Source organism: Hemiscyllium ocellatum, chromosome 46, assembly GCF_020745735.1.
Source record: "Hemiscyllium ocellatum isolate sHemOce1 chromosome 46, sHemOce1.pat.X.cur, whole genome shotgun sequence".
NCBI lineage: Eukaryota > Metazoa > Chordata > Chondrichthyes > Orectolobiformes > Hemiscylliidae > Hemiscyllium > Hemiscyllium ocellatum.
Window position 1 is genome coordinate 4919710 of NC_083446.1, and position 18658 is coordinate 4938367.

Below are 18658 nucleotides of genomic sequence, written 5' to 3' on the forward strand. Positions count from 1 at the left end.
GCCGTGCTAAATTGTCCCATAGTGCCCAGGGATGTGCAGGTTAGGGTGGATTGGCCGTGCTAAATTGTCCCATCGTGCCCAGGGATGTGCAGGTTAGGGTGGATTGGCCGTGCTAAATTGTCCCATAGTGTCCAGGGATGTGCAGGTTAGGGTGGGTTGGCCGTGCTAAATTGTCCCATAGTGCCCAGGGATGTGCAGGTTAGGGTGGATTGGCCGTGCTAAATTGTCCCATAGTGCCCAGGGATTGGCCGTGGTGTAATTAACCAATCGATCAATTAATTAATTGGAACTCATACCTCTTCCAGACTGATCCAACTTGACCGAGTTGGTGTCCACTCTTCCCAGAGGGTCTTGTACTCCTGAAAAACACAGGTCAAGTTCAGGTAATTGGATCACGTTCACACACCACACAGCTCCCATAGGGGTTAGCAACGTATAGAATTTATACGCCACGCACACCCGTCCACCCACGGTCCAGCTCCTTCCTTTCCTAGGATCCCGATAGGGCGGAAGCCAGCCACTCGGCCCGTCAAGTCCACACTGTCCTTCCAAAGGTGGCTTCCCAGAGCCACCTAACCACCGCCACCACCCCCCCACTGACCCTATTCCTGCCAGCCGGCATTTCTCACAGCTAACCTGCCTGGACTGCAAATCCCAGGGCACTATGGGACAATTTAGCACGGCCAATCCACCCTAACCTGCACATCCCTGGGCACTATGGGGCAATTTAGCACGGCCAATCCACCCTATCCTGCACATCCCTGGGCACTATGGGGCAATTTAGCACGGCCAACCCACCCTAACCTGCACATCCCTGGGCACTATGGGACAATTTAGCACGGCCAATCCACCCTAACTTGCACATCCCTGGGCACTATGGGACAATTTAGCACAGCCAATCCACCCTAACCTGCACATCCCTGGGCACTATGGGGCAATTTAGCACGGCCAATCCACCCTAACTTGCACATCCCTGGGCACTATGGGACAATTTAGCACGGCCAATCCACCCTAACCTGCACATCCCTGGGCACTATGGGACAATTTAGCACGGCCAATCCACCCTAACCTGCACATCCCTGGGCACTATGGGACAATTTAGCACGGCCAATCCACCCTAACTTGCACATCCCTGGGCACTATGGGACAATTTAGCACGGCCAATCCACCCTAACCTGCACATCCCTGGGCACTATGGGACAATTTAGCACGGCCAATACACCCTAACCTGCACATCCCTGGGCACTATGGGACAATTTAGCACGGCCAATCCACCCTAACCTGCACATCCCTGGGCACTATGGGACAATTTAGCACGGCCAATCCACCCTAACCTGCACATCCCTGGGCACTATGGGACAATTTAGCACGGCCAATACACCCTAACCTGCACATCCCTGGGCACTATGGGACAATTTAGCATGGCCAATCCACCCTAACCTGCACATCCCTGGGCACTATGGGACAATTTAGCACGGCCAATCCACCCTAACCTGCACATCCCTGGGCACTATGGGACAATTTAGCATGGCCAATACACCCTAACCTGCACATCCCTGGGCACTATGGGACAATTTAGCACGGCCAATACACCCTAACCTGCACATCTTTGGTGTAAATTAAAGTACCTGCAGGAAACCCACACAGACACTGGGGGAGGGGGAGAGAATGTGCAAACTCCACACAGTCGCCCGAGGGTGGGATCGAACCCGAGTCCCTGGTGCTGGGAGGCAGTGGTGCTAACCACTGAGCCCCCGCGCTGCTCCATTTATCTCCCCCGCGTTTCTATCCAGCTTCCCTTTTAAGTGCATCCAGGCTATTCACAGCCATCGGTCCGTGGAGGGGGGTGGGGTGGGGGGGACTCTGTATCATGGCGGAAGTGGGTACTGCGGATGCTGGAGATGAGAGACAAGATCAGAGCGGTGCTGGAAAAGCACAGCATCCGAGTAGGAGGAAAATCGACGTTCCGGTCAAAAGCCCTTCGTCAGGAATGAGGCTGGGAGTCTCGGGGGTGGAGACATAAATGGGCTCCACAACATGCCCATTCTCTGGGTAAATAAGTCTGCACTGAATGGATGTAGCCGTTACCGTCTTCTAGACGTGAGCCCCCGGTTCTGATCTCCCAGTACCATCTTCTCTCTCTGTTGACTGTCCCCTTCATCGCCTTAAAGCCCTTGATCGATCCCTGTGACCGTCTCGATCTTAACAGAATAGAACCGCTGCCTGTTCAGTTTTCTTTCCTGATGGGTGCAATCTCCCAGCTCTGGCATTATTCCCTCCCCACCCTCTCCTCCTCCTCCATTTGAATAAAACGGAGAGCAGATCTGCTCAGCGGTTTCAGAAGGCAGTTGGGGAATGGATAATAAACCCTAGGCCCAGCCAATGATGGCCACATCGTCCTGGGGTCAATGTTGAAAATAAATGACTGCACAAGAGGCGTCTTAACCGAGGTCTGCTGCAAGCTCAAAATCGCTTTTCCACAAACGAATCTCAGTTTTGTTTCTGCTTTTGGGGTCTGATTAACGTGTGATGCTATTTTGAGAGTCTGTGACCCCCCTGTCCTCTCCGTTTCCTCTCTGACTTACACTTTATCCTTCCCGCCAAAACACATCACCTCAAATTTATTCACCTTGACATCCATCTGCAGTCCTCCAGTGTCTTCCCAGTGGCTCTCTCTTTTTTGTCCCCCTCGATCACCCCAATGTGTGTCACATGGGCACTTTGAAACGTGACTGCCAAATCCCAAATGTTTGTATTTTCCATCATCCTGTACAAATACTGGACTCACTTCCTCTCTCTGCTATCCCACCAGGGCTAACTTTTGCTTTACAGTGCCTCTTGGAGTCACACAGCACAGAAACAGACCCTTCGGCCCGACCTGTCGATGACGACCATAATCCCAAACTAATCCAGTTTCCCCCTGCCTGCTCCTGGCCCATCTCCCTCCAAACCCTTTCCTATTCGGTCCTTATCCAAAAGCCCTTTAAATGTTGTAACTGTACCCACAATCCCCCACTTCCTCAGGATCGTCATTCCACACACGAACCACCCTCTGTGTAAAAGACTTGCCCCTCATCACTTTTTAAAATCTTTCCCCTCTCACCTTAAAATGTACCCCCTAGTCTTGAAGCCCCCCCCACCATAAATGGAAAAGACACCTGCCATTAACTTGATCTGTACCCCTCATTATTTTATAAACTTCCATAAGGTCCCCCTCTCAACCTCCTACGCTCCAATGAAAAGAGTCCCGGCCTATCCAGCCTCTCCTCATAACCCAAACCCTCCGAACACGGCAACATCCTGGTAAATCTCTTCTCCAGCTTAGCAATATCCTTCCTTTCCTCAAAAGAGGCAAGGCAGCTGGACTAGGACTTTTCAAAATCTAAATACATTACATCTAGCAAGTTACCCTTATCGAGCTCTCCTCAGTAAGAAGATTGGTTAAATGTCATGTGTGCTTTTGGAATCTGTTCTGATTGGTTGTTATATTTTAGGCTCCTGGATGATTTGGATATGAGCATAAGAGATACAGTTAGTAGGTTTGCAGAAGACACCAAAATTGGAGGTGTAGTGGACAGCGAAGAAGGTTACCTCAGATTACAACAGGATCTTGATCAGATGGGCCAATGGGCCGAGAAGTGGCAGATGGAGTTTAATTCAGATAAATGCGAGGTGCTGCATTTTGGGAAAGCAAATCTTAGCAGGACTTATACACTTAATGGTAAGGTCCTGGGGAGTGTTACTGAACAAAGAGACCTTGGAGTGCAGGGTCATAGCTCCTTGAAAGTAGAGTCGCAGGTAAGACCATAAGACATAGGAGTGGAAGTAAGGCCATTCGGCCCATCGAGTCCACTCCGCCATTCAATCATGGCTGATGGGCATTTCAACTCCACTTACCAGCGTTCTCCCCGTAGCCCTTAATTCCTCGAGACAACAAGAATCTATCAATCTCTGCCTTGAAGACATTTAGCGTCCCGGCCTCCACTGCACTCTGCGGCAATGAATTCCACAGGCCCACCACTCTCTGGCTGAAGAAATGTCTTCGCATTTCTGTTCTGAATTGGCCCCCTCTAATTCTCAGGCTGTGTCCACGGGTCCTAGTCTCCTCGCCTAATGGAAACAATTTCCTAGCGTCCACCCTTTCCAAGCCATATATTATCTTGTACGTCTCTATGTTAGACCTGCCATTCCAGGGATCATCCGTGTGAATCTCCGCTGGACACGTTCCAGTGCCAGTATGTCCTTCCTGAGGTGTGGGGACCAAAACTGGACACAGTACTCCAAATGGGGTCTAACCAGAGCTTTATAAAGTCTCAGTAGCACATCTCTGCTTTTATATTCCAACCCTCTTGAGATAAGGTAGATAGGATAGCGAAGAAGGCGTTTGGTATGCTTTCCTTTATTGGTCAGAGTATTGAGTACAGGAGTTGGGAGGTCATGTTGCGGCTGTACAGGACATTGGTTAGACCACTGTTGGAATATTGCGTGCAATTCTGGTCTCCTTCCTATCGGAAAGATATTGTGAAACTTGAAAGGGTTCAGAAAAGATTTACAAGGATGTTGTCAGGGTTGGAGGGTTTGAGCTACAGGGAGAAGCTGAACAGACTGGAGCGTCGGAGGCTGAGGGGTGACCTTATAGAGGTTTACAAAATTATGAGGGGCATGGATAGGATAAATAGACAAAGTCTTTTCCCTGGGGTTGGGGAGTTCAGAACTAGAGGGTATAGGTTTAGGGTGAGAGGGGAAAGATAAAAAAAGAGACCTAAGGGACAACTTTTTCACGCAGAGGGTGGTACGTGTATGGAATGAGCTGCCAGAGGATGTGGTGGAGGCTGGTACAATGACAACATTTAAGAGGCATTTGGATGGGTATATGAATAGGAAGGGTTTGGAGGGATATGGGCCGGGTGCTGGCAGGTGGGACGAGATTGGGTTGGGATATCTGGTCGGCATGGACGGGTTGGGCCGAAGGGTCTGTTTCCGTGCTGTACATCTCTATGACTCTGTCTCTCTGTTAAGATCTTTGAGTAAAGATTTCATCATTGTTCCTATGACTGATACCAACTGGTGCCCTGGACTTTTCCTTACACAGTGTTTTTAAACTCGTGGAGTACAGCTTCTGCCATGTTTTCCCAGATTGCTTTAATAATCCTAAACGTAAGCCAATTGGACGAGCCTTTTTTTGTGGGGGGAGGGGGGAGGCAATGTTTCGTGACTTGGAAACTGTACCTCTCTCAGTCTGCCAGGGGCTGTGGTCCTGCCTTCCAGAACCTTCCGTCGACACGACTGGAAAATATTCACAATATTCTCAGAGGACTGGATTCGGGATCTGATCAAACCAGGTGCACTTCTTAAGAGTCCAGCACCTCTCCTTCTGTAATAGGGACACTTTTCAAGATATCGCTATTTGTTTCTCTAGCAGGTGGGGGCAAGATTTAAAAGGGACGAAGGGGAAATTTCTTTCACACAGAGGGTGGTGCGCGTATGGAATGAGCTGCCAGAGGAAGCAGTGGGACAATTACAATATTTAAAAGGGATCTCGTAGGGGACATGAACAGGAAGGCTTTAAGAGGGACACAGGCCAAGCCCTGGGAAAGGCAGAACAAGTTCAGTTTGCTAAGAGACTCAGACAGTACTGACACAGACCCTTCGGCCTAACTTGTCCATGCTGACCAGACATCCTAAACTGAACCCATCCCGGCAATATCCCGCCAAACCCTTCCTATTCCTGGAGCGGTCCAAACACCCTGGAAATGTTGTAATAGTACCAGCCTCCGTCATTTCCTCAGGCAGCTCAGTGCATACACACAGCCGTCTCGGCGCACACATCAGCCCCAGACTGGTATACAGCCCAGAGTGAGCGGCCGTTAGACAGGGACATGCTTGGGTATAGGAACAGCCGTGAAAGACCATCGCTAGCATTCCCGTTTCTCACCCGGGAAATCCTCTCGCTGTCAGGAAAAGCCTTCCCGTTGGAAGGTGGGCTGAAATCAAGTCACGGGGACCGGGATAGATTTGGGATCACTTGGATGGGGGGGGCAGCCAGGGTGGGGGTTAGATCTGACGCTGCCAGCAATTCCGTCCACCCGACGGGCCGGGCGATGGGAGTGGAGTCGGCAGAGTAACTCAAGGAGGCTGGGGGAGCTGGCACAGCGCCCCTGCCATTCCCAAAATGACAGGCTCCAGCAGTCGGCAAGCCTTACCTCTCGCCCGAAAGTCCGACATGTAGGAGCCCTGATCGGATCGCGCCGTGGAGCCCCAGAACGTACCTGAAAGATAACAGGCAGTGTTCAGACAGGTACACCTCAATCCCCCAGCCCTGAGAGATAACAGGCAGTGTTCAGACAGGTACACCTCAATCCCCCGGCCCTGAGAGATAACAGGCAGTGTTCAGACAGGTACACCTCAATCCCCCGGCCCTGAGAGATAACAGGCAGTGTTCAGACACATACACCTCAATCCCCCGGCCCTGAGAGATAACAGGCAGTGTTCAGACACGTACACCTCAATCCCCAGGCCCTGAGAGATAACAGGCAGTGTTCAGACAGGTACACCTCGATCCCCTGGCCCTGAGAGATAACAGGCAGTGTTCAGACACGTACACCTCAATCCCCCGGCCCTGAGAGATAACAGGCAGTGTTCAGACATGTCCACCTCAATCCCCCAGCCCTGAGAGATAACAGGCAGTGTTCAGACAGGTACACATCAATCCCCCGGCCCTGAGAGATAACAGGCAGTGTTCAGACAGGTACACCTCAATCCCCCAGCCCTGAGAGATAACAGGCAGTGTTCAGATACGTATAGTTCAATCCCCCAGCCCTGAGAGATAACAGGCAGTGTTCAGACAGGTACACCTCAATCCCCAGGCCCTGAGAGATAACAGGCAGTGTTCAGACATGTCCACCTCAATCCCCCAGCCCTGAGAGATAACAGGCAGTGTTCAGACATGTACACCTCAATCCCCCGGCCCTGAGAGATAACAGGCAATGTTCAGACACGTACACCTCAATCCCCCGGCCCTGAGAGATAACAGGCAGTGTTCAGACAGGTACACCTCAATCCCCCGGCCCTGAGAGATAACAGGCAGTGTTCAGACAGGTACACCTCAATCCCCCGGCCCTGAGAGATAACAGGCAATGTTCAGACAGGTACACCTCAATCCCCCGGCCCTGAGAGATAACAGGCAGTGTTCAGACACGTACACCTCAATCCCCCGGCCCTGAGAGATAACAGGCAGTGTTCAGACACGTACACCTCAATCCCCCGGCCCTGAAACCCTGCCGATACACCTCTGCACTTGCTGTGAAAAAACACTGCCAATGATATCTCCGTTTGTTTGTTTGAGAGTCCCTGCTCCATTTGTAACTCGTTCATGTACTAATGACTCATTACATCACAGGACGAGGGGGGGAACCAGCAACTGAAAAGGGTCCTGGGAGGGTTTGATGGGGACAGTGTAGAGGGAGTTTTACTCTGTATCTAACCCCGTGCTGTCCTTGTCCTGGGAGGGTTGATGGGGGACAGTGTAGAGGGATCTTTACTCTGTATCTAACCCCGTGCTGCCCCTGTCCTGGGGAGTGTTTGATGGGGGACAGTGTAGAGGCAGCTTTACTCTGTATCTAACCCCGTGCTGTCCCTGTCCTGGGGAGTGTTTGATGGGGGACAGTGTAGAGGGAGCTTTACTCTGTGCTGTTGCGAGGTAACAGTGATTTGAAATGGGGATGTGTCTTGATGAGCAGAGTCTCTCGGTGACGGGGCGAGGAGGGAGGGGCAGGGTGGGGGTGGACATACTGGAGGAGTCGAAGCCACTTGCGTCGCTCGTGTTCAGGGGCTGGTTGCCGCTGGGCCAGAGGGTACCAGCTGCCGAGTGGGTGGGGGTGCTGGAATACACCTGCTGCTGCCCACTCTCCATGGCGACACCGCGAGAGCCCGTCATGCGTCTCCTCATCGTCCCTGGGCCCGGAGCGAACGAGGTCTGCAGCTGGGGGGAGGGGAGAGAGGGGGGGTGCGAGAGAGGGGGGGTGCGCGAGAGGGGGGGTGCGAGAGAGGGGGGGTGCGAGAGAGGGGGGGTGCGAGAGAGGGGGGGTGCGAGAGAGGGGGGGTGCGAGAGAGGGGGGGTGCGAGAGAGGGGGGGTGCGAGAGAGGGGGGGGTGCGAGAGAGGGGGGGTGAGAGAGAGGGGGGGTGCGAGAGAGGGGGGGTGAGAGAGAGGGGGGGTGAGAGAGAGGGGGGGTGCGAGAGAGAGGGGGTGTGCGAGAGAGGGGGGGTGCGAGAGAGGGGGGGTGCGAGAGAGGGGGGGTGCGAGAGAGGGGGGGTGCGAGAGAGGGGGGGTGCGAGAGAGGGGGGGTGCGAGAGAGGGGGGGTGCGAGAGAGGGGGGGTGCGAGAGAGGGGGGGTGCGAGAGAGGGGGGGTGCGAGAGAGGGGGGGTGCGAGAGAGGGGGGGTGCGAGAGAGGGGGGGTGCGAGAGAGGGGGGGTGCGAGAGAGGGGGGGTGCGAGAGAGGGGGGGTGCGAGAGAGGGGGGGTGCGAGAGAGGGGGGGTGCGAGAGAGGGGGGGTGCGAGAGAGGGGGGTGCGAGAGACGGGGGTGCGAGAGAGGGGGTGTGCGAGAGAGGGGGGGTGCGAGAGACGGGGGTGCGAGAGAGGGGGGGTGCGAGAGAGGGGGGGTGCGAGAGAGGGGGGGTGCGAGAGAGGGGGGGTGCGAGAGAGGGGGGGGTGCGAGAGAGGGGGGGTGCGAGAGAGGGGGGGTGCGAGAGAGGGGGTGTGCGAGAGAGGGGGGTGCGAGAGACGGGGGTGCGAGAGAGGGGGGGTGCGAGAGAGGGGGGGTGCGAGAGAGAGGGGGGTGCGAGAGAGTGGGGGGTGCAAGAGAGAGGGGGTGTGCGAGAGAGAGGGGTGGTGCGAGAGAGAGGGGGGGTGCGAGAGAGGGGGGTGCGAGAGGGGGGGTGCGAGAGGGGGGGGTGCGAGAGACGGGGGTGCGAGAGGGGGGGGTGCGAGGGGGGGGGTGCGAGAGGGGGGGGGTGCGAGAGGGGGGGGGTGCGAGAGGGGGGGGTGCGAGAGGGGGGGGGTGCGAGGGGGGGGGTGCGAGAGGGGGGGGTGCGAGAGGGGGGGGTGCGGGGGGGGTGCGAGGGGGGGGTGCGAGGGGGGGGGGTGCGAGGGGGGGGGTGCGAGGGGGGGGGTGCGAGGGGGGGGGGTGCGAGAGAGGGGGGGTGCGAGAGAGGGGGGGTGCGAGAGAGGGGGGGGTGCGAGAGGGGGGGGTGCGAGAGGGAGGGGTGCGAGAGGGAGGGGTGCGAGAGGGGGGGGTGAGAGAGAGAGGGGGGGAAGAGAGGGGGGAAGAGAGGGGGGAAGAGAGGGGGAAGAGAGGGGGGAAGAGAGGGGGGAAGAGAGGGGGGAAGAGAGGGGGGAAGAGAGGGGGGGAGAGAGGGGGGAAGAGAGGGGGGAAGAGAGGGGGGAAGAGAGGGGGGAAGAGAGGGGGGAAGAGAGGGGGGAGGGGGAGGGGGAGGGGGAGGGGGAGGAAAGAGAGAGAGAAAGGGGGGGGAGAGAGTGAAAGGGGGAGGGGGAGGGAGAAAGAGAGAGGGGACAGATGAGTTGGAAGGGGAGGTGAGTTGGGGAGGGAAGAGGAAGACAGAATGGGAGGAAAGACAGAGTGAGGGAAGCACAGAGAGAGAGAGAGAGAGAGAGTGTGTGAGGGAAGGGAGTGAGCATCGCAGAAAGAAGGGAAGAATTAAAAGTTAATGAAACTGTAACAAATGCGCATGTTTAAGAAAATAAAATGGTGTTGACAGATGCAGCTTCAATCTTTCATTAGTCCTCCCCCCTCCCTCACCACCCCACTCTGAGATCATTTCCCCCACCCCACACCCACCACGTGTGCGCGCAGTGGTCCTGAGGCATGTGTTTGATATTACTGGGGGGGGGGGGGGGGGGGGGCAGCCCTGGGAGAGAGAAGGGGGGCGCTGTGGATGGGCTGGGGAATGTGACTCTTTCAGGAAGGGTTGGAGAAGTGGGGGGGGTGTGTCAGCGGGGGAGTGGTGCAGAGGGGAGGGGAGGGTCGTGCCGGTGCGGCAGTCCGGTCAGACAGACACCCCACCCTCTCGCCCGGGCTCACCATCCAACCCAAGGCTGAACACCACCACGAGGTGACCAGCTGCATTTCCGTAGCACTTTTGACACGACAGAGGTGACCTGAGCACTGGTTGGTCACCCCCGACTCATCACCCCCCTCTCCACGGCATGTGCTTCTGCGTGTGGGACTGAACACAACGCGATGGGATCGCGCCTCTCCCTTGGGGAGGGGGAGGGGGCGGTGGGAGAAGAGTTCAGGGTGGGGAAGAACAGGAACAAGTGTGTGTGGGAGGGGGAGGGGGCTGCGAGATCTCAGCTTCGGCCCCCAGCCCGCCCAACCCTCGCTTGCAATCCACTTGCGATTCCCCACCGAGTCGAAGAGCTGGTGCTGAGGACGAAGTGGCTGCAGGAGGGGTTGCTGCGGTCATTCCAGGGAGCAGGGAGGCCTGTGACCACTTCCCCACAGCCAAGCCGAGATCCCCGACGCCTACCGCCCCTCCCAACCGCCCCTCCCCTCTCCTCCCGTAGCGACACGAAGGGGACTCACAGGGGCCACTTCCCGTGGCTGCGGTCCTTGCGGTGGGGTCGCCCTGGAGTCTGGGGGCCACAACCCCCCCCAGATCCACTGCAGGTAGCTGGCCAGCACCAGGACACACAGAAAGGTGAAGTTCGTGGCCACCCCGATGATGGCGGAAGTCACGGGGAACCTGTACAAGATGTACCTGTAAGGGGAGGGAGGACAGAGATGTGAAGGAGGGGTGTGAGACACGAGACAGGGGCTGAGAGAGGGGCAGCTGGGGGAGAGGGACAGACACAGGCCGACGGGGAGATCAAGGAGTTTAGGGTGGGGGACTGAATACGTTCGACTTCAGTGTCCCAGACTCCACCCACCCACTGTCTAAAACAACCAGCACTAAAATAACACTGACCCTCCGACAGTGCGGCACTCCCTCAGCACTGACCCTCCGACAGTGCCCACTCCCTCAGACAGTGCGGCACTCCCTCAGCACTGACCCTCCGACAGTGCCCACTCCCTCAGCACTGACCCTCCGACAGTGCGGCGTTCCCTCAGTACTGACCCTCCGACAGTGCCCGCTCCCTCAGCGCTGACCCTCCGACAGTGTGGCACTCCCTCAGCGCTGACCCTCCAACAGTGCAGCACTCCCTCAGCGCTGACCCTCCAACAGTGCAGCACTCCCTCAGCGCTGACCCTCCAACAGTGCCCACTCCCTCAGCGCTGACCCTCCGACAGTGCCCGCTCCCTCAGCGCTGACCCTCCGACAGTGCCCACTCCCTCAGCGCTGACCCTCTGACAGTGCGGCACTCCCTCATCAATGACCCTCCCACAGTGCCCACTCCCTCAGCACTGACCCTCACACAGTGCCCACTCCCTCAGCATTGACCCTCCGATAGTGCCCACTCCCTCAGCGCTGACCCTCCGACAGCGCGGTGCTCCCTTGGGACACACCCAGATCACCCCGGCCCTGAAACACGTCGGCGCCCGTGGTTCCCACCGGATACATGTTCTGTCTCCACCCTGCGCCTCACTTTCGCCAACTCTGACAATCTCCCCAAACGTGGGAGCACTGAAGTGGGGCCGGGTGGGGGGCGGCCAACCTGCAGTTCCAGAGCGCGGAGTCTGCGTGTCTACGTACGATGCCCCACTCGGCTGAATAGCAAGAGCAAACCAAGGCATTGCCGGATCCCGCCTTCGCACAGGCTGCGGTGGCGCTGTGCTGGGGTGGCAGGGAGCTGGGGTGGGGGTGGGGAGTTTGTACCGGGAGGGGTCCTCACCGTATTCCCGTGAAGTGGGCGTGGATCTGCAGCTGGGCCTTGTAGATCTCGATGCGCCTGGTCTGGATCTCGATCACGGCCCCCATCGTCGGCATGTACTGAGCAGAGAAACACAGGGAGAGGGGGGTCAGACCCATCCCCTCCCCCCCCCACCCCCAACACCCACAGCGCCCCTGCCCTTCGGGCTGGTACTGCCCTCCTGGCCGAGAGGAGGGAATGCTGCTGCCCGGGCCCACCCATACTTCCGTGAGGTGCTTCCTTAACTCCACACGGGGTTGGGGGGAGGAGGGGAGGACCGAGGAGGGGGTTGCAAGATGTGGGAGACGTGTCCACTGACATTGGGGGGGGGGGGGGGAGAAGCTCTCAAAGGAAGGGGGCACGATTTCACAGAGAAAAAAAAAGGATTTGAGAAGGGAATTTCTTTTCCCAGAGGAGAGTTTGGAATTCTCTATCCCGGAAGGAGAGAGTGTTTTAAGAAGGGAGGGAGAGCGAGCGGTTTTGGAGATCTTGATGAGTAACCGTGGGCGCGGACCACAACAGGCCCCTCCTTCCAAAAAGGCAAGGAGAGGCTGGAGGGGCTGAATGGCCTGCTCCCCATTTGGACATTCAGCTCGGCTTCAGTAACCGCCCCTTTGAGGGAGGGAGGGGTGAGAGGGAAAGGGCCGTCCTCACTCAGGTCTGGCCTGCCCATGACCCCGGGGACATAGCCCGAGCCCAGGGGGAGGTAGTCCACTCCAAACTGCTCCCTGCCCGTCCCCCCCCCCCCGGGCTCACCGAGTCCTCCTGGTAGTCCGAGTACATCTCGACCTCGACCACCTGCGCCTGCTCCACCAGGCCGGTGACAAACAGCGGGGCGTACACCAGCGTGTCCAGGGTCTGCAGCAGCCACGATTTGTAATGTAGCATCGCCTGGCCAGAACAACACACACCGCGGTTACACAGTGTCCCCCACAGCACACACCGCAGTTACACAGGGTATCTCACAGAGCACACCGCAGTTACACAGGGTATCTCACAGAGCACACCGCTGTTACACAGGGTATCTCACAGAGCACACCGCTGTTACACAGGGTATCTCACAGAGCACACCGCTGTTACACAGGGTATCTCACAGAGCACACCGCTGTTACACAGGGTATCTCACAGAGCACACCGCTGTTACACAGGGTATCTCACAGAGCACACCGCTGTTACACTGTGTCTCCCACAGCTCTCTCTCTCTCTCTCTCTCACACACACACACACACACACACACACACACACACACACACACACACACACACACACACACACAGTGTCATCTCTCATTGACATTCAAGAGTCCAGGCCAGAGAAGACCACCTGCCACTGGGAGGGTGGTACATCGCCCAGCGTTTTAACATGGTCACTCTCTGAGGGAAAGCCTTTGTTATTTGGCTGGTGCCCTCTCTGACACATCTACAACTCAGAGCACCAGTGTTGCGAGAGAGATAGGGGCCATTAGTCCTCGCAGTTGCAGGTCGCTCTGGAGTCTCTGTCCAACTGCCCCCTTCGTTTATACCCATGATGACATCAATATTTCTTACAATAAGATTACTCCTGTGCTGTCAAAACCATCAGATTTAAATTGAATCTTTTTTTTGGTATCTGATGCCTGGTTCAAGTTGATTGGCTAAATTAAGAAGCCTACTGACTTGGTAACAACTGCTGCCTGGCCTGTTAACTGTCTGGCCTTTCGATTCCGATGTCTCAGTCTGTCTCTGGACTGGCAAACGTTTGAGCTCCTCACAGGTATCCATTTTAACTCTCAGCACTGAGAAAACACCAGCTCTTAAAAGGGACCACGCAAAGTTTTTTTCCTCTCTTCCCCCATTCTACAATTGTGCTAATTCTACACACGCCCAATTCTGTCTTCCAACCTCCCGATCTACAATTCCGCGACCCAACTTCGCCACCAATTTCGAACCACCCCTCCGACATTCGCCTCCAAACGACAGTGGGGGTCCCGGTTCCATTTCCCTCCCATAGCGGCCCCACACGGACCCAGGGATATCACAGCTGTCACCCACTGAGAGCAAGTCAAGACAGAAAGCTGTGGGCCCGGGGTGGCCTAGTCCAGGGGTTTGACTCGAGAATCTCCCTCGGGGGGGGGGGGGGGGGGGGGGGGGGGGAGTCTGTCGTAAGGGCAGTCAACCGGATTAAGATTAAACTGAGGACAACCCCACCCCCCCCGCCCCAACACTTAAAGTGGGCATGAGGAATCTTGTGACCCCTCCTTGAAGGAACAGGAGAAATTTCCCTGGTGTCCTGGGGTCAATGCTGGTACCTGAAGGTCCTGTGACATCTTTAGTAAGCTGAAATAGCGGAAAGCGAAGAAGCATTAATTTATACGGGAAAGATTACGCCTCTTCTCCTAAAAGCAAAAATCCTCTTCTCGTTTCTTTTGGTTAAAGCAGCTGTACAGGACATTGGTTAGGCCACTGTTTGGTATGCTTTCCTTTATTGGTCAGAGTATTGAGTACAGGAGTTGGGAGGGTCATGTTGTGGCTGTACAGGACATTGGTTAGGCCACTGTTGGAACATTGCGTGCAATTCTGGTCTCCTTCCTATCGGAAAGATGTTGTGAGACTTGAAAGGGTTCAGGAAAGATTTACCAGGATGTTGCCAGGGTTGGAGGATCTGAGCTACAGGGAGAGGCTGAACAGGCTGGGGCTGTTTTCCCTGGAGCGTCGGAGGCTGAGGGGTGACCTTATAATGGTTTACAAAATTATGAGGGGCATGGATAGGGTAAATAGACAAAGTCTTTTCCCTGGGGTCAGAGAGTCCAGAACTAGAGGGCATAGGTTGAGGGTGAGAGGGGAAAAAAGACCTAAGGGACAACTTTTTCACACAGAGGGTGGTGTGTGTATGGAATGAGCTGCCAGAGGATGTGGTGGAGGCTGGTACAATTGCAACATTTAAGAGGCATTTGGATGGGTATATGAATAGGAAGGGTTTGGAGGGATATGGGCCGGGTGCTGGCAGGTGGGACTAGATTGGGTTGGGATATCTGGTCGGCATGGACGGGTTGGGCCGAAGGGTCTGTTTCCATGCTGTCCATCTCTCTATGAGGTACGCGCGTAGGTCCTTCTGTGAAAGCCAAGAGGTATAACTCGAACCTTCGAAAAGCAGGGGCTTTCCGTACACGTTCTGCAATCCACACTGGCTTTAAAAACGATACCCAGATTTGTCTGCACCACTGTTGCTGGGAGCTGGAGGGAAATCGACTGGCTCTTTCCCAGAAAGGAATCGAGTGAGCTCTGTCGGTGCTTCCCCCCTGACCCCGGCAGAAGGGACTCACCGATCTGGAAACGCTGGAGATCTCGCTCCCTTCCTTGGTGTAGCAGGTCATCCTCACCATAAACATTCCCAAGTTCTGGTTGATGGGAGACTCCGGCATCAGGAGCCGGAGGCAAATCCGGTAGGAGGTCCCGTATGTCATCACCTGGAGGGAGGAGAGAGGGCGGCGGTGGGTCAGCGGGTAACTGGAAGCCTTCCCCTCTTTCCCGGTGCCCGCCTGAGGGCCCACTGACTGGCAGCCCCCTTCCTCTATGCAGACAGCTCAGAAGAGTCAAAGACCCCAGAATTAGGGGGTACATGATGCTGAAGAGGATTGGCAGACCCTGGAGAGGATGCTGGAGGGTTTGAGCTAACAGAGAGAGGCCGAACAGGCCGGGGCTGGTTTTCCCTCGGAGCGTCGGAGGCCGAGGGGTGACCTTATCGAGGTTTATAAAATCATGAGGAGCAGGACACGACTGTACAAGATTCTGGATTAGTGGTGCTGGAAGAGCACAGCAGGTTCAGGCAGCATCCAACGAGCAGCGAAACCGACGTTTCGGGCAAAAGCCCTTCATCAGGAATAAAGGGAGTGAGCCTGAAGCGTGGAGAGATAAGCTAGAGGGGGGTGGGGGTGGGGAGAGAGTCGCATATAGTACAATGGGTGAGTGGGGGAGGGGATGAAGGTGATAGGTCAGGGAGGAGAGGGTGGAGTGGATAGGTGGAAAAGGAGCTAGGCAGGTAGGATAAGTCCGGACAAGTCATGGGGACAGTGCTGAGCTGGAAGTTTGGAACTAGGGTGAGGTGGGGGAAGGGGAAATGAGGAAGCTGTTGAACTCCACATTGATGCCCTGGGGTTGAAGTGTTCGAGGCAGAAGATGAGGCGTTCTTCCTCCAGGCGTCTGGTGGTGAGGGAGCGGCGGTGAAGGAGGCCCAGGACCTCCATGTTGGCTCGGCCTCTTTTGGAGTCGTGCAGACAATTCTGGTCACCCCGGTGGCAGGAAGGAAGTTGTTCCAACCGGCAAGGACGCAAAAAAGATTCGCAAGGATTTTGGAGGGTTTGAGATTTCAGGAGAGGCTGGGGCTGTTTTCCCTGGAGCGTCGGAGGCCGAGGGGGTGACCTTTATTAAATCATGAGGGGGCATCGACAGGATGAGGAGACAAGGTCTTTTCCCTGGGGTGGGGGAGTCTAAAATGACCTGAAGTGACACAGAGAGCAGAGGTAGCACGTAACAGTAAAAGGTATTAAAATACACACAATAATGCAGATAAAATGGGTAACTTTTTCCACGCAGAGGGTGATGCGTGTATGGAACAAGCTGGTGGAGGCTGGTACAATGGTAGCATTAAAATGGCACCTGGATGGGTACATGAATGGGAAGGGTTTGGAGGGATATGGGCCGGGTGCTAGCAGGTGGGACTAGTTTGGGTCGGGATATCTGGTCGGCACGGACGGGTTGGTGGATGCCGGGATAGTGAGTAAATTTGAGGAGGAGGGGGACAGATTCGGAATCGGTCTCGAAGGGCTGAATGGCAGGCTGCTGTTCCACATTCTCAAGTCTTGGCATTCCCCCAGCTCAGCTCAGCAGCACGATCCCAGTCCGGGACACACTGGATCCTCAACAAACAGGCCCACTCTCGTGATCTGCTCGGTCAAAACCCTGATTTTTATCCCACCTATAAAGGAGCAGCCTGAATGAAGACGACACAGACTGCTTCACGATTACTACTGAACTGAGCAGAAGGCGTCAGGAGACTGGATTAATTAACGGGGAGAAAGTGAGGACTGCAGATGCTGGAGATTGGAGTCAAAAAAATGTGGGGCTGGAAAAGCGCAGCTTCAAGAGCTCGAAACGTCGTCTCTTCTGCTCAACTGAGCATTTGAGATGTCGTAGCATCACAGACGGTTGTGGGAAAGAGGGACCAGCGTAGGCAGAAGTCCATTTTCCATGGCGGTACAGGCTAGATGGGCCAAAGGACCTCTTTGGTACCTTGGCTTATTGGAGTTCCTTTGCAGGAGTAATTCATGCTGCGGATGGAAGAGGGGCTGTAGGGATTTCAGAAGGAGTTCAAAGATGGGCAGCTTCGAGTGGACTGGCTGACTCGCCCCCATGATGTCCCGGGGAGGGGCGAGGTGAGATGGGTCAGCCGCGGGGAAATGCAGGGTTACGCAGGGGATCGGGGTGGGGGGGGGGGGGGGGAATGGGTCTGGGTGGAATGCTCTTCGGAGGGGGTCAGTGCAGACTCGACGGGCCGAACAGCCGGCGCCCCCTGCCCTCAGGTGCCAGGTCAAAGAGCGAGACAGCCCCCACCCTTCCAGGTCAGTCGGTCCAAGGGAGGGGCTGGGATGTGGGAGAGGTCACAGAGGGTTCGGGGTGCGCTCCTCAGGGGACGATCCGGAAGGCGAAGGAATGGAAAACGGAGCGTCCACTTCCCCTCCCCCGCAGCCCTCACCTTTTCCTTTCCATTTCGGAGCAGGGAGATGTTCCCGACGGGGTAGGAGCACAGTAGCCCCTGGGAGTCACAATCCGTCCTGTGGGAGGAGAGAGGAGGTCAGTGGCTGTTCACTCACGGGACGAGAGTATCGCTGGCCGGGCCCAGCATTTAGTGCCCATCCCGAATTGCCAGGGGGTGCCGCGGGTAAGAGCCAACCCCATTACTGTGGGTCTGGAGTCACACTTAGGCCCACACCAGGTCAGGACGGCATCCCGGAAGGATATCAGCGAACGAGGTCGGATTTTCTGACCACGGAATCATGGTCATCATTAGACTCTGGATTCCAGATTTGTTTCTTTAGAAATTGAATCCAAATTGCACCATCTGCTGTGACAGGACTCGAACCCCAGCTCCCCAGAGCATCACCCGGCTGTCTGGGTGGGCAGGCCGGGCCCTAGTACATCCCCTGGGGCTTCACTGGACAAAGGGAGTGCTGGGAAAGGGGAGAAGGAAGGGTCTGATGGGATGAGGGGATGGATCGGACTGGGGACTGGGGTGTGAGGGTTAGAGCTGGCCGGGAGTGGGTGTGGGAGGGGGCAAGGAGGGGTTAGATCTGGAGGGGAGGGGGTGAGGGGTTAGATCGGGAGGGGAGGGGGTGGAGGTGTTAGATCGGGAGGGGAGGGGGTGAGGGGTTAGATCGGGAGGGGAGGGGGTGGAGGGGTTAGATCTGGAGGGGAGGGGGTGAGGGGTTAGATCTGGAGGGGAGGGGGTGAGGGGTTAGATCGGGAGGGGAGGGGGTGCAGGGGTTAGATCGGGAGGGGAGGGGGTGCAGGGGTTAGATCGGGAGGGGAGGGGGTGAGGGGTTAGATCGGGAGGGGAGGGGAGTGAGGGGTTAGATCGGGAGGGGAGGGGGTGAGGGGTTAGATCGGGAGGGGAGGGGGTGACGGGGGTTAGATCAGGAGGGGAGGGGGTGAGGGGTTAGATCGGGAGGGGAGGGGGTGAGGGGTTAGATCAGGAGAGGAGGGGGTGGAGGGGTTAGATCGGGAGGGGAGGGGGTGAGGGGTTAGATCGGGAGGG

The 18658-nt window shown here is 56.4% G+C and overlaps 1 protein-coding gene across 1 annotated transcript in view; it reads right to left on the minus strand.

The window, feature by feature from the left end:
* The window catches only part of LOC132836180 (uncharacterized), a 43448-nt gene that overhangs the window by 15355 nt on the left and 9435 nt on the right, over positions 1-18658 (minus strand). Inside the window, exons 2-9 of the mRNA XM_060855507.1 lie at positions 17600-17678; positions 15171-15314; positions 12626-12760; positions 11852-11949; positions 10605-10779; positions 7792-7981; positions 6204-6269; positions 297-359 (exon numbers count right to left, since the gene is read on the minus strand). Coding sequence (XP_060711490.1) covers positions 297-359; positions 6204-6269; positions 7792-7981; positions 10605-10779; positions 11852-11949; positions 12626-12760; positions 15171-15314; positions 17600-17678 — 950 coding nt within the window. The remainder of the gene's footprint in view (positions 1-296; positions 360-6203; positions 6270-7791; positions 7982-10604; positions 10780-11851; positions 11950-12625; positions 12761-15170; positions 15315-17599; positions 17679-18658) is intronic.